We start from the raw sequence: 16,873 nt of genomic DNA on the forward strand, positions 1-16,873 counted from the left end.
CCACCTCAGGCAGCAGTTGCAGGAGGCCAGCAATGATGAGTCCTTCCAGGTGTTCTTGTCCTCTTTGGCCAAGCAGCTATGCTTGCTTGTTGCTGATTTGGGCAATCTGTCTGTCTCATTGAATCCCTTCTCCCAACCCACCTCATAGTATAGTTGAGAGAGCCCCTTGCCCAGGCAAGCAGGGAGAGAGGCAACCGGGCCACACATCCTGGCAGATGCCACACCTGTGTCACTCTGCTCATGTGATGCATGGTGGCATTGTTGCTGCATCTTGCAGTCAGTAGCAGCTGGTGGAGTGGCACAGGTGACACTCTGTGGCTCTCCTGGCTTTCCAACACAGCTGGAGGGGAAGAGGCAAGATGTGGGGAGCTCAGTGGAAGGTAGAATTGGATTGGCTCTGTCACCACATGCTGAGATCCCTGTACTGAGCTCCTCACCCTCCTGGAAAGCAGCAGTGACCCACAAGATTGGTAAGCTAGGACAGCAATGGACACCCCTCCCCCACCACTACTCATAACTCTGAGTTGCCAGGCAGTGAGTTGCAGCAGTAAGGTGCTGGAGGACGGTATGCCAAGTGGCCAGCTCTATATCCCACAAGCTACCTTGCTGCCCTCCAGATGATGTGCTGTTGCCAGAATTCAACAAGCAGTCTGATCAGCTTCTGAAAGCAGTATAGGGGCGAGGCATCATCTTACCCTTCATCGCACACGGTAAAATATACTGGGCCAGCCCTGAAGACAAGGCTGTCTGACAGGAATGTTAGAGAGTACTTCTGGGTGAGATTCAGGGTCCATTTGGTTCAGCATCCTGTTTCTCAAAGGGTCCAGCCAGATACTTCCAGGAGGTCCAAGTGGGGCATGAAGGCAGCTGCTTCCTCTCTTTGCTCCTCACTAACTGAGCACACTGCCCCCATGGAGATCTTCTCCTAGCAGTAGGCTAGGGAAGTGGGATTTCTCTAACATTCACATGGATGAGCGGAGTCAGAAAACAGCATAGGGCAAATTTGCTTTAGAATCTGGATCTTTGACCTCAGTGGATCCTGAATACTTTGGGTCTAAGATGCTTTCAGACAGCAGGGGGATGGGGCAGAAAATACAAAAAAATGAATAAAATGTAGCTCTTTCCAAGGCAAATTAGAGGAAAAGATCTCTAAGCTGCTGAGTTGCATCAGATGCTCTGTAAATGAATACTGTGGTGTGAGTGATATTTGCATGATCATGACCATGAGAGTCAGAAGACTTAGGAATTCAGTTCTGTGCCAAATAATGAATGATAATTTATCCAATTTAGGATCTGGAGGCTAAGTTGTGGCTGATGAATTGACCAGTGTGATACATTGAATTTTCCATAAGGCTCCCCATCGCCATCTTGTGTCACATTGTATATTGCACTTAAAACATTTTATTTGCTGCTGTATGGTTGAGTCCCAAATAAGAAAGTGAGCACACTCTGGCTGTTCGGATATACTGATTGGCGGTGTGTTCAGATATCTGAATCAATGGTTTGGGCATACTTTTTATGTTTGCATAAGTGAATTACTCTCTTATTCTTAAGTCTTGAGTTTGGCAGGGGGAGGGCACAGCAGGCTGCTGCCGACTGAGTCAGATCAACCGTCCATCTTACTCAGTAATGTAGGTCCACTGACTGGTAGTCTCTTCAGGGTTTCAGCCATGCCTGGAGATGCCAGGAACTGGACCTGGGAGCTTTTGTGTGCAAATGACTTTGACCCTTCTCTACTTTGTGATGGTACCAAAGTCATTGAATGATTTCATGGGGGCAATTTAATTCTTTCTTTGCCGGCGTTTAGGGGCTACATCATAGCAGTCCTCACACAGGGGACTGTTGGAATGCTTCAACAGGTTTTTATGGATAGATTGCCATTGACTGGAATTGTATTAATTCAGTCTGTTTTTAAATGATATGCTAATGCTGTGTTGTTTTTAGCACGCTTTGTAAGCCTCCTTGGAGAATGTAAATTCTTTTTTTAAAAAAACTGTCTAGAAATGTTAAATAGCAAATAAATTATGTTTTTGTTTCTTGCAGTCTATCCGAGAAGTCACTGGCTATGTTTTGGTAGCTTTGAATCAATTTGAATACCTTCCCCTGGAGAATCTTCGCATCATCCGTGGAACTAAACTCTATGATCGTTCTGCACTGGCCATCTTCCTTAACTACAAAAAGGATGGTAGCTTTGGACTCAGGCGACTTGGACTGAAGAACTTGACTGGTAAGGGAAAGACCTTTTAATAGAGCTGTTTGGTTCTACTGGCAGGTGAGCTTGCTGGTCTTTCTGTGTACAAGAAAATGTACACAGAAGCATCCTGATACTTCAGTCTACAACAAATACCTCCATACAGGTGTTATCTTTTTCTCCCAGGGAGCCTGTTCCTTCAATGGGAGCACTGACAGGCAGAAATTTGGTAGGTGAAGCTTTCCCTAGAATGGCAGTGCAGTAATGGGAAAAGTTTTATCTCTTGCAATTTCTCTTTGGTTTTCCTCACTTTCTCATGTTCAGTTCACATGATAATCATCAACATTTTAGTGATAATTCCTAAATATAAAGTTTTGTATGCAATTTTTCCCTAATATACACATTTTTGTGAAGCAGTTTCCCTAGTAATGCATTTCTGTATGTTATTTTTTGTAATTTATGCATCCGTATGAACATTTTACCTGAGTGTGTGTGTGTGTGCGCAATGTATGTATGTATGGAGAGAGAGAGAACACAGATTACTCAGCTTGAAGGACTACACTGCAATATTTAGAGAACTGCAAATTTTGAAGGATGGCTGTGTTTCAGTTCTTGTATTGCTTCAGAAAATGCAAATTAGATAGGTTCACCTTTAAATGCAAACTGAATTGAATTTATCCCCCACCCCTCATTGTTAGAGGCAGTGCTATTTTTCTAGAAAAAGATGTGCCAGAACTCACCAAGAATGCCTCCCTTGTTCTCTTATAATAGCATGGCGCCTACCTGAGTTCTGGCTGAAAAAAAGCCCTCCTTAGGTCCTTAGGGGACATTTTATTAAAGTTTGTTTATTTATTTGTTTTATATTGTGCTCTTCCTCCCAAAGAAGCCCAGAGAGGCAAACACACGGGTGATATTTCATCGAAGACCATGGAAATGACATCTAATGGCTTGTGTGGGGGGTCAGAGAGTGAGATGTCTGGTAGAGTTATAAGTAATTGATTACAGGGCAGACAAAGCTCTTCTCGGGGGCCTGAGACACGTTGGCCCCATAGGGTTTGTGCGCCTGCAGGCTTGTGTGAACTAAAGCGCATTTGGATAGCGCCTGATGGGAGATCTCCATTGTGGTGTTCAAAGTTGAGGAAAAGCAAGAATGTACCGTACATAACTCACTTAGGAAGTGTCCCGTATTTTCAAGTGAGTGGAGATCAGTGCTTGTAAATTATGCATGTGAAAATAAGTAATGCTGTTTGGTTTTTTATTTTTATTTTAAACTTGTTGGCTTTGGGATGCAACATGTTTCTGTATGTTTTGGTTGTTGTTTAGTCGTTTAGTCGTGTCTGACTCTTCGTGACCCCATGGACCAGAGCACGCCAGGCAAGCCTGTTGTCTTCATCCATGGAGTTTTCTTGGCAGGGATACTGGAGTGGCTTGCCGGTTCCTGCTCCAGTATGTTTTGGTAGCATCCCATAATACAGCAAAGAATTGCCTGTTTTAAAACTGGTGCTGTTCTGAAGGTGCCTCTCTACCCTGCAAGCTCCATTTTCTCACTGTGAATGTAGGGGGGCACTTTCCCCACTTTTCAGGGGTGAACTGGCAAAATTCTCACAAATTTCAGGACTATGGGACTTGATTTGTAGCATGCAGAAGAGGCTTCTCCCCCCCTCCCCAGAAGCCGTTTAGGTGTCACAGAAAGAATTTGCCGTGCTCCTAGTGATGTCCATCGTCTTTTCACTCCACAATGTTTCTATAGAAGGACACCCTTCCAGGAGCATTGGGGGGGGGGCACATCACTGTCCCAAGTAGATCAATGGGGTAGCCCTGTTTTTCCTCCCAGGGATGCTCCATGATCTTTTCACAGCAACATTGTGGGGCAAAGCAGCCGGAGTCATCTCTCAGAGTCCACCGCTGCTTCCCATGGGAGTAAAATTGTGCACACATACATGTGTTTTGTGTTGTGAACTGCACTATGATGGGTGGTATACTAATTTAATTAGTATATAGTCTGAATATGGGTCTATTTATTTCTCAGGCACTGATTATTCCCTAGTGCTCAGCAAGGACGGCAATGGTTCCTTTTATCCTCGTTCTTTAGTGTGTACAGTTCTATGCCTAATTGCTTGTGTGTGGTCCAAAAGGCTCACTAAGGTTTGTGTGTTGCTTCTCCATGGTGTCATTCCTGTGCCCTCTTCCCAGGCAGGCTCCATTAAAATTAATTGCATATGGTGCTTGGTGTATTTCAGCCTGAGGAGATACTAATTTTCTATTGTGACATCTTGCTCAGGTCATTGTGATACGATGGTCTGGGGCAGTGACACAGCCACAACTCAAGACCCATAATAATTTAGAGCATGGTTTTCTTTCTGCAGCTTCCTGTATTTTCTATGGCTGGCCCCAGAAAGGTTTCTATAGTGATCAGGTCCAAGGCAATATTATTTGGCCAGTAGATTTAATGGGCAGGGAACTGCTTTGCACTTCAAATAATAATAATAATAATAATAATAATAATAATAATAATAATAATAATAATAATAATAATAATAATAATAATAATTTATTTATACCCTGCCCATCTGACTGAGTTTCCCCAGCCACTCTGGGCAGCTTCCAACAAAACACTAAAATACAATAACCTATTAAACATTAAAAGATTCCCTAAACAGGGCTGCCTTTAGATGTCTTCTGAAAGTTTGGTAGTTATTTTTCTCTTTGACATCTGGTGGGAGGGTGTTCCACAGGGTGGGTGCCACTACTGAGAAGGCCCTCTGCCTGGTTCCCTGTAACTTGGCTTCTCACAGTGAGGGAACTTCTAGAAGGCCCTCGGCACTGGACCTCAGTGTCCGGGCAGAATGATGGAGGTGGAGACGCTCCTTCAGGTATACTGGACCGAGGCCATTTAGGGCTTTAAACTTTAAAGGTCAGCACCAACACTTTGAATTGTGCTCGGAAACGTACTGGGAGCCAATGCAGGTCTTTCAAGACCGGTGTTATATGGTCTTGGCGGCCGCTCCCAGTCATCAGTCTAGCTGCCGCATTCTGGATTAGTTGTAGTTTCTGGGTCACCTTCAAAGGTAGCCCCACATAGAGTGTATTGCAGTAGTCCAAGCGAGAGATAACCAGAGCATGCACCACTCTGGTGAGACAGTCCGCGGGCAGGTAGGATCTCAGCCTGCGTACCAGATGGAGCTGATAAACAGCTGCCCTGGACACAGAATTGACCTGTGCCTCCATGGACAGCTGTGAGTCCAGAATGACTCCCAGGCTGTGCACCTGGTTCTTCAGGGGCACAGTTACCCCATTCAGGACCAGGGAGTCCTCCACACCCACCCGCCTCCTGTTCCCCAAAAACAGTAGTTTTGTCTTGTCAGGATTCAGCCTCAATCTGTTAGCCGCCATCCATACTCCAACCGCCTCCAGGCACTCACACAGGACCTTCACCGCCTTCACTGGTTCTGATTTGAAAGAGAGGTAGAGCTGGGTATCATCCGCATACTGATGAACACCCAGCCCAAACCCCCTGATGATCTCTCCCAGCAGCTGCATGTAGATGTTGAAAAGCATGGGGGAGAGGACAGAACCCTGAGGCACCCCACAAGTGAGAGCCCAGGGGCCTGAACACTCATCCCCCACCACCACTTTCTGAACATGGCCCAGGAAGAAGGAGCGGAACCACTGTATAACAGTGCCCTCAGCTCCCAGCCCCTCAAGACGGTCCAGAAGGATGTTATGGTCGATGGTATCAAACGCCGCTGAGAGATCCAGCAGAACTAGGAAACAGCTCTCTCCTTTGTCCCTAGCCCACCGGAGATCATCGACCAGTGCGACCAAGGCAGTTTCAGTCCCATGATGAGGCCTGAATCCTGACTGGAAGGGATCCAAATGGTCCACTTCTTCCAGGCATTCCTGGAGTTGTTCAGCAACCTCTCGCTCAGTCACCTTGCCCAAGAATGGAAGATTTGAGACTGGGCGATAGTTAGCCATATTGGCAGCATCTAAAGATGGTTTTTAAAGAAGCGGTTTGATAACCGCCTCTTTCAGCGGGTCTGGGAAGGCTCCTTCACAGAGAGAAGCCCATCACCCAGCCCTTCCTGGCTAGCTTTTATAAGCCAGGATGGCAAGGATCAAGGAGACAGGTGGTTGGTTTCACTTGTCCAAGCAGCCTGTCCACATCCTCAGAGGTAACAGATTGGAATTGATCCGACACAACTTGACTAGACGGGACTCTAGCACTCTCCCGCCCTGGTCCTGCTCCCACGGTGAAGTCTACCTCCTTCTGAATCTGAGCGACTTTATCTGCAAAAAAAAAACTTCGCAAAATCATTGCAGGAGATCATGTGGCCCGTACTGGGCCCAGATGTCGCAGGTGGTTCCGCTAAATTGTGAACCACCTGAAAAAGTCTCCTGCTGCTGTTTTCTGCAGATGCAATAGAGGTGGTGAAGAAAGTCTTCTTCACCGTCGCTACCGCCACTTGGTAGGCTCGACATTGAGCTCTAACCCGTGTCCGGTCAGCTTCAGAATGAGTTATCCGCCACCAACGCTCTAGCCGTCTCAGTGATTGTTTCATTGCCCTCAGATCCATGGAAAACCACAGGGCTGTCCAGGCTCCATGCAATCGGAGACGGCGCTTTGGAGCCGAACAGTCAATACCCCTGGTTAACTCCACATTCCAGCAGGCCACCAGGGAATGTGCAGGCCAATCCCTGATAGTCACTCCTTCAGCTGTCACTTGGCAGTAGTCGTTTACCCAGGCGGGGGCAGGAGAGTTGGGGCAGCAAATCAACTTTACAGTACTAAGAGACCAGATCCATTTGGCTCCTCCTCCTTTCCTTGAAATGTTTCCAGTTCGGCTGGTTGTTAGTAAGAATCTTTATATTACTCCACGTACCTGAGTTTGCTTGGATTTCTTTGCCCTCCTCATCCCTGCTTTCATTTGTGCTATGTCTTTTAGATTGTAAACCTGCAAGCAGGAGCTTCTTTTTATTGAGAATGTAAGCTATTCTAGGCCCCTTCATGGATCACTGTCTTCTCGTGGCGAAGGGGCTTGAAGAACTCAGAGATGCTATGAGCTATGCTGTGCAGGGCCACCCAAGATGGACAGGTCATAGCCGAGAGTTTAGACTAAATGTGATCCACCCGGAGAAGGAACTGGCAAACCACTCCAGTATTTTGCCAAGGAAACTCCATGGACATAAAAAAGGAGAATCTTTGAGAAGAAAGTGAGAGTTTCCAAGGCATGCTCTGGTTCATGGGGTCATGGAGAGTCGAACACAACTAAGATGACTAAACAACAACAAAAGCTATTCTGGGAGCCTTTTCGACTGAAGACCAGGGTAAAAATGCATGATTGTGTATATCTATATATACACAACTACTGAATGTGCAGGGAGTCCTTTTTTACCAGATGTGGATTTAGGGCATCATGACTGGTTCCACTGTATGAAGTGCCAAGCCTAGGGGCGCTGCAGGGGGCACAACTGTGGAATAGTGAATTGAGCAGAACAGAAGGCGAGATGGCGCTGAAATTTGAAAGATCAAAGTAAGCCCCTGTTTCCACCTTGGCCAGCAGCATGCCTGAGTAACAAACATGTCCCTGTATAAAAATGAAGCAGCAGTGGGAATTATTTTTATATTCACCCAAAACAAACTTTTCATCTAAGCAGCAACAATATTTGACAACACACATGGAAATCTTCTGATAGGCAGAAATGAGAGAGAGAGAGAGAGAGAGAGAGAGAGAGACAGAGAGAGACAGAGAGAGACAGAGAGAGAGATTAGGTCAAATGAAATGCAGATCCTCAGCATTTAAATACAGTGACACCTCGGGTTAAGTACTTAATTCGTTCTGGTGGTCCGTTCTTAACCTGAAACTGTTCTTAACCTGAAGCACCACTTTAGCTAATGGGGCCTCCTGCTGCTGCCGTGCCACCAGAGTAAGATTTCTGTTCTCATCCTGAAGCAAAGTTCTTAACCCGAGGTACTATTTCTGGGTTAGTGGAGTCTGTAACCTGAAGCGTATGTAACCTGAGGCATCTGTAACCCGAGGTACCACTGTACACATCTTTCTACATACTATTTTCCATTTTTGAAGGGCTGCATTTTATTTTTGGCTTACATTGGTCTTGTATTGGAGCTAAATATTTTGGCAGCGCTTAACCAAACGTATAATTGAAAACTCAGTTATTGCTGTACATGTTTTGAGGATTTCACTGGCTTTAAAGTCTATCTTGCATCTGAGTTCTACCTATTCTAAGTGTTGTTTTATAAGCATCTAGTTTCTGCAGTGTGGAAGGTATTAGGAAATGCATTTCTAGTAGGGGCGTGTGTGTGTGTGTGTGTGTGTGTGTGTGTGTGTGAGAGAGAGAGAGAGAGAGAGATTGACATCAGTCTTGTTCAGTCCTTAACTTTAGTGTGGATGCATGAATGGCATGTGCTATTTGCACAGGTTACTGCTCATAATTCCTCACCACTGCCACCCCCCCAAAAAAAACCATGTACGTTCCTGGGAAACTGGGCATTGGATCCATGGGGGCTGGGGGAAGCAGCCCCTCTGGCATAGCTGTCAACTTACAGATTTGAAAATAAGGGATCAGCAGCCAAAATAAGGGATTTTAGTCAACCAACTGAAATACAAAGTTAAAAGGAACTAGGTAATTTGGGAGAGCAGCGCCGGTTTTTAGCCCTTCGTTTCCAGAGGTTGCTGCTCAAGACACCAGCTGATGAAACACTGCAGTTAAATAACTACAAGCAGCAACCACATTTTGTGCAAAACGAATTCCAAGCTGCGAAGATGCTGCTGCAGTTCTGTATCTTTTCTCTCGTGCTCCATCTGCAGCTCTCAGTTCCATCAGGCAGGGTGGGAGGAAGGGGGGGGGGAATAGTGCCCAAAGTAAACCCGCAGATCAGACCATCTATGCTAGTCTACCACTACACATCTATGGGAGAAGTGCTTGCGGGCCTTCCTCCGCTTTCCCCCAATATGGTTAGCCCTTGGAACACCTGCCCGCATCTCCGCCTCCTCCCTCTGATGATGTAGATACAGTTCCATGACAGGTTCGAAACAAACAGTTTAAGATGAGTGAAATGTCCCTGGGAAAGGCAGTTGCCCTGCAGTTTGCTCCCATCAGCTGTGTATATTTGCTGCTGCAAACTTTGTAAGGTGGTGCCACGGAAAATTGAAGTCACAGCTGTGTCCACTTCTATGTGCATCAAATCCCAAATCTCAAAATGGCTGATGTCCTCTCTTTTTGTTCTTTGATAGTGTTCCGGAGGGCTGCTTCTCTCCATGCAGGCATGACTTGTAAGGTGTGGCCATATGAGTCCCCAGCACTGAGGCACAAAACATTCATTAGTTTATGTTCCAACTGTTTGTTAGTTAGCCAGTGTAGTTAGCTTTGTATACCAGTGTTTGCACAAATCCTCTACATTGTTTGATCCATTACCAAGAAGCACACAGCCTGAGGGTATCTCATTTGTCTCATGTGATCTTGTGAGTGTGAAATAGCTGGGAGGAAGGGAGGTGTTAAAAGTTTCACATGGTTGCAATACAGTATATGGGATTTTGGAGGCAGAGGGATTAGTTTGAATAAACACCTTCCTTTCCATTACAAGAACAAGGCACACCATCCCTTCATGTCTAATTATGTTAGGCATGTTGTCTTTGAAGGATTAAAACTATGTTATATCACTTCAGAGGGGTGGCTATAATATTATCAGTCACGTGCTCTTGACTCTGGCTTCCTGTTAATCAGCATATTCAGCTTAAGCCTGGGCTCATTCTCTGCTTAGTCTGACTGACAAAGGCCTGCAAAAGGAAGAGTGTACCAGTAATAATACAAACTGGCAGGTGTTTTCTACTTCACTTTCTGAAAAACTGTGCAATTGTACTAATGCTTTGGGGTATTTCAGATAACCTATTCCTTGCATCTTCAGTAAACAAGCTCTTCTCTCCTTGGACGCAAGCATTTGCAAACAAGTCAGTCCCAAGACAGCGTGTTTCATCGTTAGCATGGCTAAACTCTACTGCTCTGCCTTATCAGTCTGTCACTGCAATTCTCTCCCTCCAGGACTTTGGAGTAATGCACTGAAAGATGCTTAGGAAGGCCACCCCTGCCACGCGGCATGGTGCCATTCAGGTGGCACCATGGTGGGGGCAGATAAATGAAAGCAAGTGGTAGTAGGTGCAGCAATTAAAAAATAAATGTGAAAACTTCGTAAAGGCCCTTAGACATGTCTCTTGCTGTGCACACTCATCAAAAAATCACTGTATAGTTAACTCACAGTACAGTGGTATACATGTATACTTCAGAAGTTAGTCTGGGGCTTACTCCCAGGTAAGTGGGCACAGGATTGAGCTTTTGTTAGCATTGGGAGAAAGCAGGGTTCTCATGCCTTTAACAGTTGTATGTCAGAAATAAATTCAGCAGCTTGATCTTTTTTCTAGTATGGAAACGCAATTATCAGGAAAGCTTCCCCATGACTGTATTCAGTCTAATTTTGGGCTGTGCTATGCCCCAGCAAGGCAACCATGTTGTGTTATGCCATGCTCCCATGGCTGCCATTTTGTGGCTGGTGCCCACATCACTCTCAAAATGCACAGTGTGGCCACTAGCCCCCCAAAACTGGGCAACCCCTGGTCTTGGATATGGCTGTAAAAACATAATTTCAGAAGAAACTGGTGGAAAATATCCAAAAGTGCTATAAAAGACCAATGGTATTTTTTGTAGCTTGTCCGATCCAGCTTTTGGAGCTTGTTGCTCTTTTTCTTCTTGCAACCATTTCTCCAGGGAACAGCTTCTCACTTGATATCTGGAGGCTTTCTTCCTTTAGATTGGTGCAGCCCTGGTCAGAAATCTCTGCCTCTTTAGCATGGCTGGGATGTGCTCTACAGGACAGAGATAAGAGTCACATCTGTTGATCCACCTACCTTTGCCCCTGGTTCTGTCTACCACTGGCATGTCCAGTCCTAGAAAGTAGCCCCTCAAGGGAATTTGAGCCTCAGGCTGGAAAGGGTTCCTTACCCCTCACGTATTTTTCTTTCTGTCCATGAGCAACTTTTGAAACTACCCCATTTTTATTCAGTTCTACGTTGGGACTGTTGTGGGTTTTTAAAAAGCTACAAAAATAATACTTACATTTCTCAGTTTTGGTTTATCCTCAACTAAATGCATGATATTCATTGAACATTCACATTACTACTGAGCTGTCTTTCGGATAAGTGCTGAATAGGCAGAGTAAATAAAGCAACTCTCCTCAGCCCCACACATGGTAGAAGAGAGACCTTGTGGAGAGGGGCCTTGAATAAGGATAGGGGGCAAGTTCTCTCCCCCCCCCCAACCGCTGGAATATTCCAAAACAGTAGCTAAGGGGCCTCGTCACAAAAAGCACAGATTTGCCCCTCCCTCCTTTAATTCAAGCATAGGTTGTTTGCAGGAAGGAGACTGTTCTTTAATGGGACTTCTTGAGATGGCAACCTTTCAACCAGAAATCAAAGTCCAAGTGGGTAACAATTGGTGCAGCATTAATTCAGATATAAATTGGTACCTCTGAGGGGCACAACAATATTTTGCGGCTATGCATGGACAATGCAAGCACGAGGGATCTGTCTGGAAAACTCCCAAGCCTTTCAGCACTATGCTGGCTCAATGGATTTTGACAAAACAGAATTTTCTTTCAATGTTTGCATTCTGGGAAGTTAAATAGTGAAACCCAGTAATCTTTCTGCTTGGGCAGATAGTGTTTGATAATGTCGTTTCTAAACAGATCAAATTGTTGAGCACGGGACCTTGACTTGTTTGCACTTTGTTTTGTGCAACATGTAAGAAACCTGGATTTTATTTTTGCTGCTGTTGCCCTGAGCAAGAATTTGTTATGACGATAAAAAAAAGACATAGCAGCCTTGCACTTATTTTAAAGAACAAAGAATTAGCAAAAAATAAATATAATAGTTTGCAGTTTGAATGCAGTGGCCTGGTGAAGCCTTGTTGCTCTGTGGGAATGTGAGGCAGACTGCGCTTCTAGTATATTGAAGTGTGTTTACCTTCACAATGTTCTAGTTGGATAATTGTAAATAAAACACATATTGCAAAGATGCTATAATGCTGCAGTTTAACCAAATAAAACTGCTAAACCCTACAGCACTGTGAAACTCCTCCCAGTTGGAAATATGGGACAAATATGTATACCTTATAGATTCCATTCCAATGGCACCAATGAGAAGGAAATGCACATGTTTTCTCGCCTGTAATTTGAATGTATTGACATTTCTCCTCCTTGCCAAGCTTCAGTTCATGAGGAATTTGTAGGAGTGTTCATAAAAATGATGAAGTACATCTCTTCAGGTCACATGGGAGCCCCAGCCTGATCGTTCCTTTGTTGTACTGCTAGATCTCTCTGCCTGTGAAAAGTGAGTTATGTGTTGTCGAACATCAAAACTGTGATGAGCAGAGACGCAGAGGCCACCCATTGAGATGAAAATGCAGCATTGCAGGATTTATGGTGGTGTTAAGACCAAGGGATGAAGAGTCAGCAGTAGGGCATTGGTTGAAGGAACTGTCCATAATTCTCCCAAGCAATTGTACATGCAAGTTTCCAGGATACAATCTACTAGTAGATAGGAGGGGACAGCTTTGGAGGTGAGAAATGATCTCCTCCTGCTAAGATCTGCAGAAGTTGAGACTCAAACCTTGAATATTCAGTTTTCCTGTGGGGGAGACCCAAGTGCTTTTTTAAAAAGAAAAAGAAAGGGGGGAAGGTGCTGGTGAAATTCACCATGAAATTGTTACATTAAGTGCCTGACTTTTAACATGTGGGGAAAGGTGCCGGTACTAAGTACCCCGAGTACCCCCAGAAAAAAACGAGACTGGGAGACCATAATGACTTAACCAGGAAATGACTTAACTCTGTTGTCTTAAGTGTGTGAGGAAATGACCACTCATGTCAATCACCCTGCCATTCACAGAGCGATGTGGAGAACATGACTATATTCCACGCAGCTGCTGCAAGCAGCAGCAGAGCAAGCTGATCAGGTGCCTGGGGCGGCACGTGTGCCCTGTGCCCGCGGGGCAGGGCCAGCTGGGGCAGGACACTCCGCAGAGCCTCCGAGGAGTCTGCCTGCCTCCTCCCACTCAGCCGCCCTACAGCTGAGGGGGAGGGGGGTGGACTGTTTGGGGCAGCGCGGAGCCCGTGGGCGCCCAAGCCACCGTGTCTCTCCCAGGAGAGACGCATGGCTTGGGCGTGCTGCAGGCCCCGCGGAGAGTGCCGCCTGGCATTTTGTCACCCCCCCAGTGGTGACACCCAGGGTGACCCGCCCCCACCACACACCTCTTCCTCTGCCCCTGGCTGCAAGTTATTGCATTCTTCATTATTTCCCATGTATTTCAAACTTTTATGTTACCTTGATGCAAGTATCCCCCCAAAAGCTTCTCTTCCTTGCAGAAAATGTGACACTGAAATCCTCTTTTAAAATTTAAGTTACTTTCCCTTAAGATCCTCTCTGTGAAACTGCTAATACTAAAGGCATAGGCAGCACCTCTGCAGTACACACATTTCTCTTCTATGCTTAGTATTTATTTGTGCTTGTTGTTTGCTTACATGAGAGCAGTAGGTATATATGAAGCATTTCAACAAGATACTTCCAGGCATAGAAGCAATCAGTCAAAATGTTCCCATGTCATATAACTTGCAGCATTAGGAGGGGTCCTAGGAAATGGTAGGAAATGTGATTGAATGGGAAATATGGTGCTTCTGTTTAGTGTGATGGCTGCCTTCTGCATTCATAATAAAGCACAGAGTCTGCATGGACTTGTAGGGTTTGCATGTTACTGTAGATACATTAAGAGAGACGAAAAAGTGGACAGAGATAGAGAACCAACTCAGGTGGGAAATGAAAATAGACGGCACACAAAAACACCAAAGTCCAAAGCTGAGAATAAACAGAAGGACTCTGAAGACCGACTGCAAGGAAAGTATCTGCTTCTATAAACGTGAACAGACAGGCAACTACATTCACTACCTGCTCTGGGGTGTTCAGTGACATTTACAAATAGTGCTTCCTCAATCTGATTTGTAAATAAATATTCCATTATAAATTGTGAGTGGTGGAGATGGGCAGATGAACGTACAGGTTGGCAATTCATTTGTATTTTGTATCTTTCTGATATGAGGAACCTTTCGTGTGTCACAGGGAATGTGCCTGCAGGCTGGGGCTGAACGAACAAAGGTGTCACATTGGGAGAACATGCTGGAGGCCTTTTTATTTGATGTTCTCAAACTGCTCTAGGGGCTGTCTCTTCTGAAACTCCTCTCCCCCCTGCACTACGTTAAAACACATATGCATTCATTTCCTTTTAAATGTAAAAGTAAGATAGTGTCTGTCCAGCTAACCATCAGAAAGAACTTGAGCTTGTTTTTGTGCTTCTCCAGAGAACTGCCTGCTGCTTCTGTCAGTTGAAATTATCATAGCTCTGGGTTCTTCTTCTTTTGAGCTTTAGCTAGGAGATTGCAAATGTTCCTGGCTAGGGGGCAGAGTAAACCCACATCACTGCTGAAGAAGAGTCCTTAGGAGATGTGACTCCTTTCTAGCTTGTGCTGGTGTGAAAGGGTTCTTGGCAGGGAGGTGTAGCTTTGTAGCCTGTGTCAGGAGTGGGGAGGGAAAGGAGGTGAGGCTGGGGTGGCTCATTAATGAAGGCCAGAAGACACCTTAGGAACCAGTCACCCCGTTGCCTTGATGGTGAAGAAGAACGCTGAGCCCCTGTTGTCAGGCATCTTGCAGTCACAAGGGGCATACGGAAGAAAGAGAAGGGCACGGGGACCAGCGTTAAAGAGCTGGACTTGAGAGGCAATTCAGGGAGGAATTCCACTGAAAGTGCCTGGGTGCCCAGAAACTGAGACAGAGAGGGGGAGAAGTCCAGTGCGATTTAATCCCCTTCCCTCTGCTCAAGTGAGAGCCTAAGAATTTGGAGCTTCCAACCAAGCCCTGTCCCAATTCCCCACATGACCGAACAAATGCAGAAACTGGTATTTGGCAATAGCATTTAGTATATAAGTTATCATTCTCAGCCTGCATTTTCCTGACCCTTTTAGGCCTTAAAGCTATATGAGCATGGCACACGTGAGCAATGCGCACCTGTATAATTAGGAGCAGCCTGAAGGCTGGCATTTTGATAACAAGGAGCAGCCAGATGCAGCAGCCTGGCTTTCCTAGTGCCAAATTCAGCAAATGACAATAGTTCACCCGCTCCCCTGTGGTTCCTTCTCCTCCCGGGAATTAAGACAGTGGATCAAAGGCAAATTGCATAATGACTAGAGTTGTTGGTAAATGTCTCATAGGTTTCTGCTTCAGAGAAGAACTTTGGGGACTTGTAAAATCCAATCTCAGGAGAACTGCTAAAATCTCCAGATTCTTTTGCATCTCAGGCTACAGTCACTTCCTTTGCAAAAATTCTAGAAATTGTGTTAGAATTGTAGTTAAAAAGAAAAAACAGAAATTTCCAGCACCCGTGCCCACTATCTGAACTATATTATTCACATGTACAAACACTGAGTTAAAAATCTTCATTTCCAAAAGTCAACTGTAGAGAAATACATTGTCAGAGCTGCTTGAAGATCCTAGCTCACAGAGGACCACGCTAGCCAGCGATCATTAAGTAAAAGTCTTTATTGAATTGCAGTTTCCATTCTCACGCTGCTGCGCGCAACTCTACGTCTAGTAGCTAGATCGGCGAAGCTCCGTCTGAGTCTCCGCCCCTTGTGCACCAACTTAATATCCTAGCCCTGCTCCACCTTTTCCGCCTGACTGTCCTCCTCTGGGTCCCTCTACCCCCCGGGGTTTCTTCCTTCCTGGATTCTTCTGACGCTGACCCGGACCCTCCTGCCTCCTTGCGCCGGGCTTTAGGACCTGGTTCCCTTTCCGGGCTGCTTACTGCGCCGCCTTCCTCTGCATTTGAACTTGGCGCGCGCGCCCAACCTTCCACTTTCCTCTTAACCGTTTCTTCGCTCCCCGATGGAGGTGTGGCCACTCCTGACTCATGCCCTCCCTCCTGTGGTGAGCTGCCAGCGCTTGCCCCCTGGCTCCCTTCTTCTTCCCTGCTCTCTGGCTGTGACGCTGGTCCCGATCTCCAACTGCTCTCCTCGGAGTCCCCTCTGGCTCTATCTTCCTGGGGTGCCCCCCTAGACTCCCCCCTTGCCCTGGCCACTGGTGCTCCTTTCTGTGAATCCTCTGATTCACTGGAAAGACTAGGAGATCTCGGGTCGTCGTCATCACTCATCTTTTCTTCTGCCTCCTCCCCTTCGCTCTCTGTTTCCTCCCTTGGCCTTGCCTCTGCTCCTAAACCCCTGACATCCATCCCCCCCTCGAAGCCCCCCATTCCCCCCTCCCCTCCTTCCGGTGCTGGAGCTGGGTGCTGCTGTTGCAAAGGGACGAACGTCGGATATCGTTCGCTTCCCGTGGCGGGACTCCATCTGAAGTCTCGCGGGTCTTCCTCCCTGCTCTCGTCGACGACGGTCACCTCCGCTTCCATCTCTGTGCCGCCGTGCTCGAAACCAGGGTCGTCCCCGAAAACGTCCATGTCCGTTTCTCCCTCACTTCCTCCTGGCGGCGTTGCTCGTCCTGGGCCTTCCAGCCACCTTCTGCGGAACTGCTCCTCTGATCTATCGTCCCACCAATACGAGGGTTCTGATGCAGATCC

The 16,873-nt window shown here is 46.2% G+C and overlaps 1 protein-coding gene across 5 annotated transcripts in view; it reads left to right on the forward strand.

Moving 5' to 3' along the window:
- ERBB4 (erb-b2 receptor tyrosine kinase 4) overlaps window positions 1–16,873 on the forward strand; it is an 833,408-nt gene that overhangs the window by 447,427 nt on the left and 369,108 nt on the right. For all 5 annotated transcript variants that reach the window (XM_081196711.1, XM_081196710.1, XM_081196712.1 and 2 more), the window contains exon 3: window positions 2,044–2,227. In XM_081196711.1, coding sequence (XP_081052837.1) covers window positions 2,044–2,227 — 184 coding nt within the window. The remainder of the gene's footprint in view (window positions 1–2,043; window positions 2,228–16,873) is intronic.

Source organism: Podarcis bocagei, assembly GCF_964188305.1.
Source record: "Podarcis bocagei genome assembly, chromosome: 1".
Lineage (NCBI taxonomy): Eukaryota > Metazoa > Chordata > Lepidosauria > Squamata > Lacertidae > Podarcis > Podarcis bocagei.